At 45.5% G+C, this 14560-nt stretch overlaps 1 protein-coding gene across 1 annotated transcript in view; it reads left to right on the forward strand.

The window, feature by feature from the left end:
- Positions 1–13982, forward strand: part of LOC311256218 (alpha-2-macroglobulin-P-like) — a gene marked incomplete at its 5' end in the record, with an annotated part of 40636 nt that extends 26654 nt beyond the window's left edge. The window contains 7 exons of the mRNA XM_084351068.1: positions 11865–12077; positions 12172–12290; positions 12436–12526; positions 12622–12690; positions 12775–12880; positions 13460–13501; positions 13905–13982. Of these exons, the coding sequence (XP_084207194.1) occupies positions 11865–12077; positions 12172–12290; positions 12436–12526; positions 12622–12690; positions 12775–12880; positions 13460–13501; positions 13905–13909 (645 nt within the window). The 3' untranslated portion in view covers positions 13910–13982. The remainder of the gene's footprint in view (positions 1–11864; positions 12078–12171; positions 12291–12435; positions 12527–12621; positions 12691–12774; positions 12881–13459; positions 13502–13904) is intronic.
- Positions 13983–14560: the final 578 nt, after the last annotated feature.

Here is a 14560-nt window from a genome sequence, read left to right on the forward strand (position 1 = left end):
GTACCTTGTAGACGTTCCTCAATGTGGGTTTGGTTCTCTCCACTGGTCTATGTTTGTACTTTAGGGAGTCACGGAGGCAATCCCAACGTAGCCCAAGAGTTGGCTCCTGCAGGTCCATGCTGGATTGCGAAAGCCACAGCTCACTGCTCTCGGATCTGACGTCGGGTGGAAGATGCTCAATAACCTCCGGGATGTTGCTAGCCCACTGGCGTATCTCGAAGCCCCCAGTGTGGAGTAGCTGGGGCAGACCATCCTTCGCTTTCTCCTTTGAGTGGGTGCTGCGGAGACAGTTATCCACGTAGAATGACTGCTCAACACAATCAACGAGATGGGTGTTGGACTCACTCGTGTCCTGGACGTGCCGCTGCAGGGCATAGATGGCACAGCAAGGGCTGCACGTAGTGCCAAATGGAAGGACTTGCCATTCATAGATCTTCGGCTCTTCTGTCCTCTTCATGTCCCGCCAGGTGAAGCGCAGAACAGGTTTGTCGGCTGGCAGAAGGCGTATCTGGTGGAACATACTTTTGATATCACCACTCACTGCAACTGGGTACTGCCGAAACCGAATGAGGGCTCCTAGCAGCGATGGGCCTAGGGCAGGTCCAGGAAGAAGAAGGTCGTTGAGAGACTTTCCTTCGTACTGAAAGGAACAGTTAAAGACAATCCTGTCTTTGTTGTTGTGTCGCACCATATGGTGAGGTATAAACCAGGATTCCGGAGTTGATGTTGCTGCCTCTGGTGGCACCACTGCTACGCAGCCCATCTTCTCTAGTTAGTGGATCTCCTGACAATAGACCTTGGCTCGCTGTGGGTCTTTGGTGAGTCTCCTTTTCCGTGGCAACACTGCTCCATAGGAGCTTGCAGGGTGGTGGAGTTGGCTCGGCGAAGCAGCAGTGTAGCATATATTTGGACCCCTTCAACATTGACCCTGACATTGGAAGTCTGAAGCAAGTTTAAGGCTTGCTGATCTTGCTTTGATCGGGTCACCTGCTTCTCGCTTGTGTACAGCAGCGTGTCAATCTGCCAAAGGCATTCAACGTTCTTGTAGAGTTCAGAGGTAGGTTAGACTGTTGCTGTAAACAGGCACTGCTGGTTGGATGCAGGAACGTGGTCGACACTGGTGGGACCTTGAAGTGACCAGCAAAGTTTGATGTGGACTGCAATGGGTCCTCCGGGGGGTCCCAACTGCACCGGCTCTATGGGTGTCAGGAGATGAGCCATGTCAGATCCTATGAGCGACAGGGGTTGAGCGTGATCCACAGGAGGCAAAGGTAGGTGGCGGAGGTGCTTATATCTCCGTTGGAGGGTTCTCACTGGATATGAATGCTCTGAGAGTCCCAGGTTGTCAGCGGTGAATGCCTGACATATGTGATACTTCTCTTCAGGTTTGGGCAGTGAAGACACGTAGAATGCGACTGATGCACCGTGAAGCTGCACCACATCTTGGTGAACAGTTCGGAGGGTAAGTGTTTCAGGCTGCAGGGTGAGGTTCAGGCGTTGCACTGCGTGTGGCAAGATGATGCTTTGCTCCGAACCATCGTCTAGAACTGCATAGTCTCCAGTACTCTGTCTTGATTATGAAGTAGAACCTTCACAACCTTCAACATCACCTTGGGGGATCTGTTTGGTCTGTCCAGATACACTTTTACAGTCGGAGCGGTCACCATGAGCACACTCTTCTGGGTTTGCTGGACTGCATCGTGTAGCACTGTTAGATGTTGCTCTTTGCAATGATATTTGGTATTGCACGGTCAATTGAGGGTGCAAAACTCGGGCTTGTGAGATCGTCCACACTTCCAACATCGATGTCCATTCTTTATCCACCTCACAACCTGGTTTGTGTTCAATTTCTTGAACTCGGTGCAGGCATTCAGGAAATGCTCTTTATTGTCGCAGTGGGGACAATATGGTCTGAGTTTGGACGAGGACTTAGGCTGTGAAGACCGTCCTTTGGGGCTTTGGTCTCCACTGGCAGTGAGGAGGAATGCTGTCAACTTCTCCTTCGATCGGTTGAAGGGACGTTGGTCCTTCTTCGGTGGCTTGGGTGCTTCATAGTTATAAAGTGAAGCTGCTCGACCTGCTATGCGTTTAGCTTGGGATTTCATCTGTAGCCAGGAACTCAGATCAGGTAGGGTGTCAGTTTGGTCGGTACCTGTTCTAAGTATACCTTGGTTCAGACAGTATTCCACAAACCCATCACGATAGCTTGGTGGCATCTTGCTCAGTAGTCGGTCGACATGAGATCCACATCGCAGTTCGTAGCCGTTCTGTCCCTCCAGGGTCCTAAGCATGCCTACCAGTGACTGGATGAATAGGGCGAATGCATCAAAGGCTTCGGAGTCACCAAACTTGAGGGCTGGAGTGTTCAGGATGGCACCCAGTTCACTTTGGACGAGCTGACGAGGTTGACCATACTTGTCCTGTAGAGCTTGCATAGCTGCTGTAAACGGCCTTGGATCGTGCATGTAGGCTTTGGCCAGTTGGAGTGCACTCTGTAGCTTCAGATGTCCAAGGAGCACTTGACATTTGTACTGTTCGTTCAAGTGCACATGGCTGCTCAGAAGGTTGTCGAGCGCCATCTTCAATAAGGCGAAGTCACTTTCTTTGCCACTCTCAAAGCAAGGAATCATAGGTTTGGGGATGCCGTAGGATGGGGCGAAGAACGGAGACACATCAGCTACCTGTGGCTGTTGTGGACTGGATTGAGGCAAGGCTGAAGCGGAGTACGATGCTGCTTGGACAGGATAGTTGAAGGCTGACTGAGTTGGGTGATACTGCGCAAGATGAGCTGAATATGGAGTAGGGACGAGGTTGTAGTTCACCAGCGCTAAACTAGGAGGCAAAGATGCAGAAGGAGGAACAGATTGTAACAGTGGGGCAAGAGATGGATACTGCGCTGGAGGCGGAGCAGGGGCCGCGATAGTCTGAGCCAACGGTACTGAAGGTGGAGCCACACGAAGCGCTGGAGGCGGAGCCGCGGGAAGCAGAGCTGCATGGAGCGCTGGAGGCGGAACTACATTTGCTGCCAGCGGAGCCGCGGCTGTGGGGGGCAGAGCCAGAGGTTGGTTAGCTGCAGATGGAGCCATGGGAGGCGGAGCTAGAGTTGCTGGAGGTGGAGCCGTGTGTAGCACTGGGTTACTTGTCTTGTGCTGATCTGATGAATGTGGTGAGAATCCGGCGCCACCAGGATCCAGGAATTAGCTGAGTTTAGAGCGGCAAGGTGTATGGTGTGTGTCCCTGTTAAAAGACACGGATACAGATGTCCAGTTTAGTGGTGGATTTATTTGACTGTGGTTCTTCTAGCATTTACACACAATAAACCAGGCCTGGGAAAACAGGCAAAAGGAAAATGGCGAGCTATCCACTGCTGCATCAGGAGGAAAAACTAAACTTTAACAGGACTGCATCTCACACACAGGTGTGGTGCGTTCCATAGCGTCGGAACAACTGTGGTGCATTCATGAGCGTCGGATATATCACCAAGAAACACAATAACTGAACGGTATTTAGTTGAAAACACATAAACAACATGGGCTTTCTAACAGACCATGTGTTTTAAATTATCTGTCAGACGTTGTTTTGCCCATCTATATTGTGGAGAAATGACTGGCGACCAGACATGCTTCATTTTTTCACTCTTATTGGATGATTGGCGAGAAAGGCGTGGTGGCCAGCAATTGAAACACAGCTTCACCAAAAATATTGATTTCCTTCTTCTTTGCCTTCCACACATTAGAATGTGAGGTTGGTTCTCAAACACAGCCGCTTAACACATTTTAAACAACTTAAAATGGCATCTAATTCTTACATCATAACTAAATTTGTCAAGAAAATGAGAAAATAGTAATGACGTGTTTTTGTTATTCCATGGCAGTTAAAGTCAGCAGTGTAGCTACATAAACTAGTGTAGCCCAGTTTAAGCTAATCCCTTAGGAGTTCAGCTATGCTAACTCTTGCTTTAGAATAGACAGCATTTTGTTTTCAGTATGTGCCAAACGCAGCTTCATAGTTAGTCCTGTCTTATATTTCCCCTTTTCACTGTGCTTCTTAGTAGGGCTGCACGATTATGGCCAAAATGATAATCACGATTATTTTTATCAATATTGAAATCACGATTATTAATCACGATTATTCATTATGTTAGGTAAAACATATCTTTTTATTGCATTTTCTTTTTTAAACAAACCGTATGTGAACAAGGCTTCAAATTGAAACTTAAAATAATAATAAATCATAAATAATAAAATAAAATGTACCCAAGACAAAGGGCAAAAAATAATTATGCCATTGCAGAGTGCAATCATGTAGTGCAAACAAATGAAAAAAATGAAGCCTATGCAGAAAAGGCACATACTACAAGGAACAGGAACATACCACAGGCCTACAGATTTTTGGAGAGAAGCACCAGCCTGTCAACATGTTCTGGCTTCAGAGCCGCCACTGGGGTAGGCGTAAACATGTGACGTGATGTGAAGCACGAAGTTGGGCAGTGAACAGTGACAACTAATTTGTCTTCAAAATAAGAGCTTTACATTGCACCCCATTGGATTTTAGAACTGGTTTCTTGCGAGGGGCTTTTAATTTGAAAGTAGCGACCTTTCGTAGCTTGCCGCTACACAACAAGCTGACAGCAGCTACTAGCTGTTTGGTTGTGTCCGCTAGCTGTCAGCTACAGAGACCGAGGAGACGCTAGCACCTCCCGGATCTCAGCGGCTTTCCAGTTGCTCATCTTGACATCCGCGGATGAAGTGATGGACTGATTGCTGTGATCAGCTGATACTGTCTGCTTCCGACATTGCGTCTCACTCTCACACTGTTGAATATAATTTGAGGCTGCTGCAGGGTGCGCTTGCTATTTAGGCAGCTTAATGAAGCCCTAACCTTTTGTTCGCCCCCTGGTGGTTGGCTGACTATTGGGTTGAGAAAGTGCTTGATTTGATATGCAACAGAGCCCGCTTTCTAAATGTTAATATCGCGACGATCATATTAATTTAATTGTGGCAGCCAAAATCGTGATTAAAATTCGATGAATTGTGCAGCCCTACTTCTTAGCCAGAGAAACCTTTTTAGCTCCATCCACTGAGGTTGAACTTACCACTAAGATTATTCCACCAAGAGAAGCAGAGATGTTTTTCATCAGCCAAAATGAATCTTCAAGTGGCCGTCATCATCTTGGCAGTGCCTGACTCCGCCTGACTCCCGGCTAAACAAAAGTATACCAATAGGTGGAGTGTGTGTGGAGCTGAAGCAAACCTAGTTAGTGAAGCAGGAAGCAGGAAGTCGTACGCCGAACCGCACAACGCCGAACCGCACTAGCGAGGCGCCAATTTTTAAAAAAAGAACCTTTTTTACCTTTTAACTGTGTGGGATATTTTAACTGTGCGCAATCTTAAGAGTGGGGAAGGTCCCCCAGGACATTTCGGCACCAGAGCTGAAACTAAAGTACAACTCACCTCCGTGTGCCGACCCTGTGGACCGAGGCATCAGATCTCCTACACAGGCTGCAGGTATGATGGCAGTGTGTGAGTCCTGCCTCCCCACCCTCTCAAAACTGAGGGAGAGTGTCTCTGGCCTGCAGGCAGACCTCAAGGAGAGGGACAAGGTCCTCATGGATTTTTCCACCGTCGCCACGACCCAGGCCAAGCTTATCGCCTATCTGAAAGCATCCGGCGCTGGTGACCGGAGCCTGCAGCCACGAACAACACAACCCTGCCGTGGACCGGCTCTATCACCATGGGAACCCCAGCACCAGTACCCACCGAGTCCAACTGGCACCGCCAGGGAGCCAAGCCCAAGACATCGGCACTCTCCACCTCCTGCCTTCGCCCCGCGGAGTCACAGTGCTCCATCAGGGAGGATGGAGTAGTGGCTCCGACTCCGGTGAGCTCAACTCCACTCAAGCCGAGGAAACCCTGTTCGGTGGTGAACAGGGGCGCCGGGGCTCGTCCATCTCCCCTCCGCCGCCTCCGGATCTTCCACTGGATAACAGGTTTAACATTTTAAGCCTGCAGGATTTCCCTCCCATGGGCGCTTGGTCCAGCTCGCCTCTGGGACCTGTCCATCTAGCTGGTCATGGCTCTCATCAGTTCAGGAGCCCGAAGCAGTCGGGCCCCCCACCTCGATCAGGTGAAACCGCAGCCGGACACCACCACACCTCCGGGCGGACCTCCGGGCGCACCTCTGGCCGCACCTCTGTCCGCACCTCCGGGCACACCTCCGGCCGCACCGTCCAGGCAGCCAGTGGAGCAGCACACCCCTTCCGTATTGGTTGTAGGGACCTCTATGGTCAGGCACGTGGCTGTACACGGCGGCCGGACATTCTGCCACCCTGGAGCTTGCGTCTCAGAGGTTGCATCCTCCGCCCTGCAGCTGAACGCGCAGCACCGCTCGGCCTCCACCCTGGTCCTGGAGGCTGGCATCAACGACCTTAAAAATGAGCGGTCGGAGGTCCTCAAACAGTACTTCTCCGCCATGATCGACCGCCTGCTGGACACGGGGAAGTGGCTAATTATTTCCTGTCCGCTTCCCCCACCGCGTTATGGTGACGTCACCAGCAGCCGCCTTCGCCAACTGCACATATGGCTGAAGGGGTACTGCCTGATAAAAAGTATCCCATTTGTGGACAATTTTATGGCTTTTTTAAACAGACCCCACCTTTTTAAACACGACGGCTTGCACCCAAACCGGGAGGGATCGAGGCTTTTATCAGTCAACATTGACCCGACTGTCCGGTCCTGCACCACAACCACCTCCTGACTCACTACACCTACACACAGACCCTCTGCACCCCACTCAAGCTCGCCTTCAGCCCCCCCTACCTACACCATACACGCCCCCCCCCTCAGAGACCCCAGTTCATGCAATCAAAACCATAATTTCACACAGACAATTGAGACCCAGGACTGTTTTTAGACCAACCACTGTTTTTAACATTCCTCTGGAAACACGTGACGAGCGCACATTCAGCACAGACATTAAAATGGCTGTGCTGAACGTGCGCTCTCTTTCAAACAAATCTTTTATCATAAATGATGTAATTTTAGATAATAACCTGGACAGCATTCTCCTTACAGAGACATGGCTCAGCACTGATGCACCTGTTGTTCTCACTGAGGCTTCCCCACCAAATTTTTACTTTTTATTTTCAACTAGGGGGTGCAAAAGAGGAGGTGGTACTGCGTCAATCACAAAGAACACCATGCACTCTAACGAAGTCTGTTTTAACAGCTACTCATCATTTGAGTATCATGCCTTTGTTTTTAGCAGCCCACCTATCCTCTGTATAACAGTCTACCGACCACCCCAGTACTCCACTTCTTTTATTAATGAGTTTTCAGAACTTTTATCAATTATTCATTCCACTTTTAACAGAATTTTAATAACCGGTGATTTTAATCTACATGTGGACATCTCCTCAGATGCAATATCCAGAGTGCCTTGATTTTAAGCAGCATGTCACACAGCCAACCCACAGCAGGGGGCGCACCTTAGACCTGGTTATATCCTATGGCCTGTCCATTGGTGCGCCCTCTGTTGTGGACCTGGCTGTATCTGGCCACTTTTGTGTGTTTTTTATAATCACCAGTTTTAACCAGCGGGAGGCCCCTGTGAGAACAATGAGGAAAAGCTACCTAAATTCTGAAGTGGCTGCAAATTTTATCCGGATTTTACAGAGCACTCCTGCCGAAATTTTACCAGCACCCTGTGACTTAATCACTGACAACTTCAACAATAAAATAAAGTCAACACTGGACTCAGTGGCTCCACTTTTAATTAAAACAATCAAAAATAGACCTACACCCCCGTGGAGAACTGAGGAAATTAAAAAACTCAAAAGGGAATGCAGGAGTGCTGAAAGGAGATGGAGGAGATCAAAGCTAACAGTTCATTATGAAATATTACGTGAACAACTCAAAACTTACAATAACACAGTCAAACAGGCAAGAATCTCCCACTTCCAAAATCTAATCCATGATCATAAAAATAATCCCAAATTCTTATTCTCCACAATCGATCTTTTAACAAACAAAAATTTTAAAAGATCCTCCAAGACACCAGACAACGCCCTTTGCGAGGACTTTGCAGACCACTTCAGAAGAAAAATCAATGACATCAGATCCAGTCTTTTATCCCAACAGTTTTTAAGTGTCGACGCAACTGGATCATTGATGTCATTGATTTCACCTATGGAAAGTTTTGCCCTGGTTGATGCGAGGACACTTGGTAGAGTTTTCTCCCAGGTAAAGCCCACAACCTGCCTTTTAGATCCAATTCCCACACCGTTTTTTAAACACTCTATGGATTCTTTGAGGAACAACTGTTATATATGGTGAACTGCTCTCTTCAGACGGGTGTCTTCCCCACCTCCTTTAAAATGGCGGTGGTGAAGCCCCTTCTGAAGAAGAGCGATTTAGACCCCAATGTTTTAAATACTTATCGGCCTGTATCCAACTTACCATTTTTAAGTAAAATCTTAGAAAAACTTGTTTTTAATCAATGAAATGATCTTTTAAACTCAAAACATATTTTAGAGAGCCATCAATCTGGTTTTAGGATGAACCACAGTACGGAGACAGCCCTTTTAAAGATTTTAAATGACATCAGGAGCAATTTAGATAACCATAAACTTACAGTGTTGGTTCTACTGGATCTAACCACCGCCTTCGATACGGTAGACCATCACATTTTATTAAACAGACTGAGGGACCTGGTCGGCCTCTCTGGTACTGTTCTTAACTGGTTCACGTCCTACCTTACTGATCGACGTTTCTTTGTAAGTATGGATACGTGTTCCTCTAGAATCCACGAGACAAAGTGTGGAGTTCCCCAAGGGTCAATTTTAGGTCCAAGTCTTTTTAATCTTTAGATGCTTCCCCTTGGGGACGTCATCAGGAGGCACGGCATCAGCTTTCATAGCTACGCTGACGATACGCAGCTGTACATCGCCGTGACTCCTGATGACACAGGGCCAATTGATGCCCTTTTTAACTGCATTTTAGATATAAAGTCATGGATGGCAGCAAACTTCCTGCAGCTCAATCAGGACAAAACAGAGATTTTAGTCATTGGTCCTGAAGGCCAGAGAGAGAAACTTTTACCAAAGTTACAGGATTTTAAACCATCACAATCTGTAAAAAATCTGGGCGTGATTTTTGAATCTGAGCTCACTTTTATTCCACACATCAAAAACATAACAAAGATAGGTTTTTACCATCTTAAGAATATAGCCAGAGTCCGCCCGTTTCTCTCCCAGGCCAGCGCGGAGGTGCTGATGCATGCTTTTATTTCTTGTCGTTTAGATTACTGTAATGCCCTGCTCTCTGGTCTTCCCAAAAAGTACATGCATAATCTACAATTCAATCAATCAATCAATCAACTTTATTTATATGGCACTTTTCATACTGTACGGTAACACAAAGTGCCTCACAGAGGTTAAAAACAAAACAGAACAAAACAGAACAAAACAATACAAAACACCATGAAGACCACAAACCTCCCACCCCCACAAACATACACACAGATACACATTTACATACACACTCACACACATACACAGACATATGGACAGACAAACACACCCACACACAAACATACACACACCCACACACATACACTAGCTGTTGCTAAGGAGACATGGCTGGGCACCGAAATCACAGGTGAGGAAGAAGCTACCTTTGGGGGCCATGCACACCGAGAGGATTACTACAATCACTACAGAACTCAGCCGCACGCGTGCTGACGAGGACCAGAGGGCGGGAGCACATTACACCAGTTTTAAAATCCCTTCATTGGCTCCCCGTGCGCTTCAGGATTGATTTTAAGGTTCTTTTATTAGTTTTTAAATGTCTTAACGGTCTCGGGCCTTCTTATTTATCTGAACTACTTTTACTATATCGACACTCGCGGGCCCTGAGGTCCTCCGGTGCCGGCCTTTTAACCATACCACAAGTAAGAACTAAAGCACACGGGGAGGCGGCATTCAGTTATTATGGCCCCCGATTGTGGAACAGCCTGCCGGAGAACCTCAGGGCTGCAGAGACTGTCGATATTTTTAAAAAGAGGCTCAAGACCCACCTTTTTAATCAAGCTTTTAACTAAGCTTGTTTAATTCGCTTTTATTCCTTTTATGCTCTTACCCCTATTCTTATATTTTTTTTATTATTCTATTCTATTTTTTACTATTTCATTTAGCTTTTACTCTCTTAATCCATCAGCTTTAGCCTTTTTACCTTTTACGCTATCCTATTGTTTTATTGTTTTTCTTTTATGTCTTAATCGTTTTTATTACTTCAGCTTTTAGCTTTATACTTTGATCTTATTTTACTGTTTTAGTCCCTCGCATTTCCGGTGTTTCCATAATGGGGGCCTACCACACTGGGAGTTGTTTTTGGTCTGCCGATGGGGGTGCTGTCCCGTGGACGGCTCTGGCCAGGGTGCCTAGAGGGCTTTGCACCGTGGTGTGGGACCTCCTGTGTGCCTGGGCTGGGGGGGTCCCTGTGGCGGCACCCCCTGTGGTTATAGACCATGATTTCTCTCAGTGTGTGTGGTCCCCAAATGTAGCTGCTTCCTCACCTCAGGTCTTGGTGCCCAGCCATGTCTCCTCAGTTACGGTCAGTGTAGGTGCGTGGGTGTGGGTGTGGGTGTGAGCGTGTGTGTGCGTGTGTGTGTCTGTCTGTCGGTGTGTCTGTGTGTACGCCTGCGTTTGTGCCTGAGTGTGTATGTATTTATGTATTTATATGTGGGGTTGGGAGGGTTGGGTTTTTAAAAAATGTATTTTATGTTTTTATCCTCTGTGAGGCACTTTGTCTTACTGTATGTATGAAAAGTGCCATACAAATAAAATAAAGTTAAAGTTAAACCAGCCTGCCAAACTGAAAGCTACCAAGATAGCTAAGGCTAACAAGCTATCTGTGTTCACACATAAAGAGAAGCAAATTTCATCTCATGTTATTCATGTGAGTTTGTGATTTGTGTTGTTGGGTTTATTCAACCCACATATTTAGCATATCTTACAGACAGTAGCTACAAGATAGCAAGCAACAAGTGGCACCGAGGTGTGTGTTTGTGTTTGTGTTCAGTTACTGTATGCCTCTTACTAAAGTTAGCATTCACCAACAAGATAAACTCTGTGCCCTCCTTGACTCTGGGTGACTATTCCTCCAGAAGCTCCTGACTCTGCCCACTGCTGACTCCTCCAAGCTCGCCAGCTCCAGCTGCTGTCTGCCAGTTACAGGGTCACTGTTAATCCATAGCACTGGCATCTGTCCCTCCACTTCAGTCTGTTAGTCCAATTAAATGCACAGCAAGCCATATACTGTAATGTGTTCCATATCTACATTAAAACTTCTCTAAAAGGCACCAACACCACAAACACAGTGGAGAGTTCAAGACAGCTAGCCTACTAGCCAGCTTACTAGCCAACTCAAAGCATTCACGCCTTTAATTACACAGAAACTTTAGCATTTTAAAAAAGTGAGTTATATAAATATTCACCTGTCCAGTTGTCATGAGCGGGAAAATTAGCTAGAGACCAAAACTGCTTATGTACCAGGCTGTAAAGAAGTTTGTTTCTGCTGTAAAGTTGGGCATTTTAACATGGGCTTCAATGGGGATTGACCTCCTTTTGTAGCCAGCATCTAGTGGCCATTAGAGGAACTGCAGTTGTTGGTACTTCCTTGTTGGCTTCAGTTTTTAGACCCAGAGGTTGCCGCTTGGTCAGTTCTATAAACCGGGTGGAACAATAATAAAAAAAAACAGATGATTCCTGTAGATGATAAGAACCATAGAATAAACGCAATCTACATGTAAACACATTTGCTATAACTGAGGTCCAACTTTCCTGTGTCTGTGTATGTGTGTTGTAGGACACAGTGGTGGCTCTTCAGGCTCTGGCTCTCTACTCCACTCTGGTGTTCAGTCTGGAGGGTTCAAGCACAGTGACAGTCCAGTCTTCCAGTGGCCAGCTGATATTTGATGTGAATCAGGACAACAAACTGCTCTACCAGGAGGAGGTGCTGAAAGATGTGACAGGAAAGTACAGCCTAGAGGTGAAGGGCACTGCATGTGCTTCGATGCAGGTCAGAGGCTCAGGTCACTACATGTCAAATTCTGCTTTAATCCTCAAATTTGATTATCATGAATATTACAATCTTCCTGTTGGACTCTTTTCAGATGTCTCTTCACTACAACATCCCAACTCCTGCTGATGTCACAACTCTCGGTGTGGAGGTCAAAGCAGTGGCGAGCTGCATATTGCAGAGACCTAAACTCACTCTGGTGCTCAAGTCCCTGTAAGAAATGTTCAGCAGCTAGATCCAACTTGCAGCAACAATAGAGGAATACTTATATTCTACGCACACTATCCTCTCTAGTTGTAGGTCATTGAAAACACAGTCTCGCTGTGTGCAAAAACATATTTTTATATTTGTTTTACAGATATAGTGGGAAGCAGAACAGTACGAACATGGTGATCCTGGATATCAAAATGCTCTCTGGATTTGCCCCACACCCTCAGTCTTTGCAGATGGTGAGTTATTCCAGTAACTTAACCTGAACATCATTTGTGTCGGTTGTTGTTGTCATGACAACGTGATAACCCAGCTGAATATCATCTCCTCACAGCTCAAAGATGCCCTGCAGGTGGCTCGTGTTGAACAGAAGGAAGATCATGTTCTTGTGTATTTACACAGGGTGAGAGGAATTCACAGTGAAAAACAATAGATGGTGCTCTCCATATTTGTTTTCTGATTATGTCATCTGTTTTTCCTCCAACAGTTAGCAAAGGACAAACCCATCAACCACAGCTTACAGCTTGAAGAGGAGCACCCAGTGCAGAACCTGAAGCCAGCTGTGGTCAAGATCTATGACTACTATCAGCCAAGTAAACAGACACTCAGTCCAGCCATCTGTTCAACGCAAACACACATAACAACTCAGTTTACCCAGATCTTTCATAACAGGGGGATTAGTCACCTTTTAATGAGTTAACCTTTACTTATCATTGGACAGTTTAGCCAGCGTACACTTAAAGTTGACCAAGTTTATGGTTCACCGCTACAGCCATGAGTGTAGGCTACTTCTTCTATCCTGTTTGTTACAGTGTTCATGCTCTGAAGGACTACATTCAGTGTTGTAAATAAGAGAATGAGATTCAGATTTTAATTTTAATTTCATTTATTTCTAAAGTCAAGTGTCAGCTCTAGCACATTAGTTTAGAACATCGAACAGACGGTTTCACTGGAACTACTGGTGAAGTCTGTGTCCGTGTATCAGGTCTGAGTTGACAGCCTGCACCTAATCAGAGTCAGAATCAAGTATTCACTCAGGCCACGGTATGATGGGATAGAACGCAGTGAACATGGATTAATGAACAAATGAAGCTGGCATTTGGGAAATGAAGGAGCTTTCACTGTTCTATTTGTTCAAACGCTGTTGTTCTAATTCAGCTTTTTCCTCTCAGGTGACCAGGCTGAGACAGAGTACATATTCTCTTGTGCTGCAGGTAACAATGTGTAATAATATATATGATCACTGTGACATTTGTTCAGATATTAACTGAATAGATGGAAGCATTTCCCCTTAACCTAAAATATTCTAGAGAAGCCTTACGACTTTATTGAGGATGGTAAAGTCCTTAGTCATAACCATCCAGACTTTTACATACTTTTGAATTACTTCAGTACTGATAAATGCTATCCTTTATTTTTTATATTCATTTTATATTAGACAATATTTATAGATCATCAGTCAATAAGACATACACAAGACATAACAACTGAATGAACTTCTTATTAAAGTGAATGTGTTACTTCAGTAACCCAGTGAAACAAAAGAGATCTACTGACAAATGTAGACTGTGTTTTTTTTTGAGTGAAATTAATCACATTCTTTTATTTGATTTGCAGCTTAAAGAGTGAAGAGATGTCTCCCTTTCAACCTCCAGGCTCTTTCTGAAAAGAATAAAATATATATTATAAAGTCAATGCATTTTTGAGCCATTTTCTGTTACTTCTAGCCTAAATATGGTGGCCCTGAAGGTCAAAACACAACAAATATCACATTTCAGACATTTTAGATCATCAATAAGGTAAGACAACATTTCTTGAACAGTTGCCATAAAATCGGGTTCTGTTAGTGATCTCCTGACCTCAGGACCTTTCATCCCAGGACATCCACCGATGTGATACAAATTGAGATGTAGAAGACAGGGAGATCTGACCTGATCATGGGCTTCAGTATATATATATATGTATATATACAGCTCTGGAAAAAAATAAGAGACCACTGCAAATTTTTCTGAAACTCTACAGCCATTCCATTCCAGTGTCTGTTGAATTCCAACACAAGCACACCTCATTCTACTTAATGACGTACTGATTAGGTGATCACCTAAACCAAATCTTATTTAATGAGGAAAAGTATAAAAACCACTGCTGTGGTCATCAAATCAATCAAAAAATAACTATTGACCATTGACCAAGTTTTGAGTGAGGAAAAGAAGGGTTCAATTCTAGCTGTACTTGCAGAGAGATACAGTGAGCCTCAGGTTGCTTCCATCCTT

This window comes from Pagrus pagrus (assembly GCF_965226575.1).
Source record: "Pagrus pagrus genome assembly, chromosome: 4".
Taxonomy (NCBI): Eukaryota; Metazoa; Chordata; class Actinopteri; order Spariformes; family Sparidae; genus Pagrus; species Pagrus pagrus.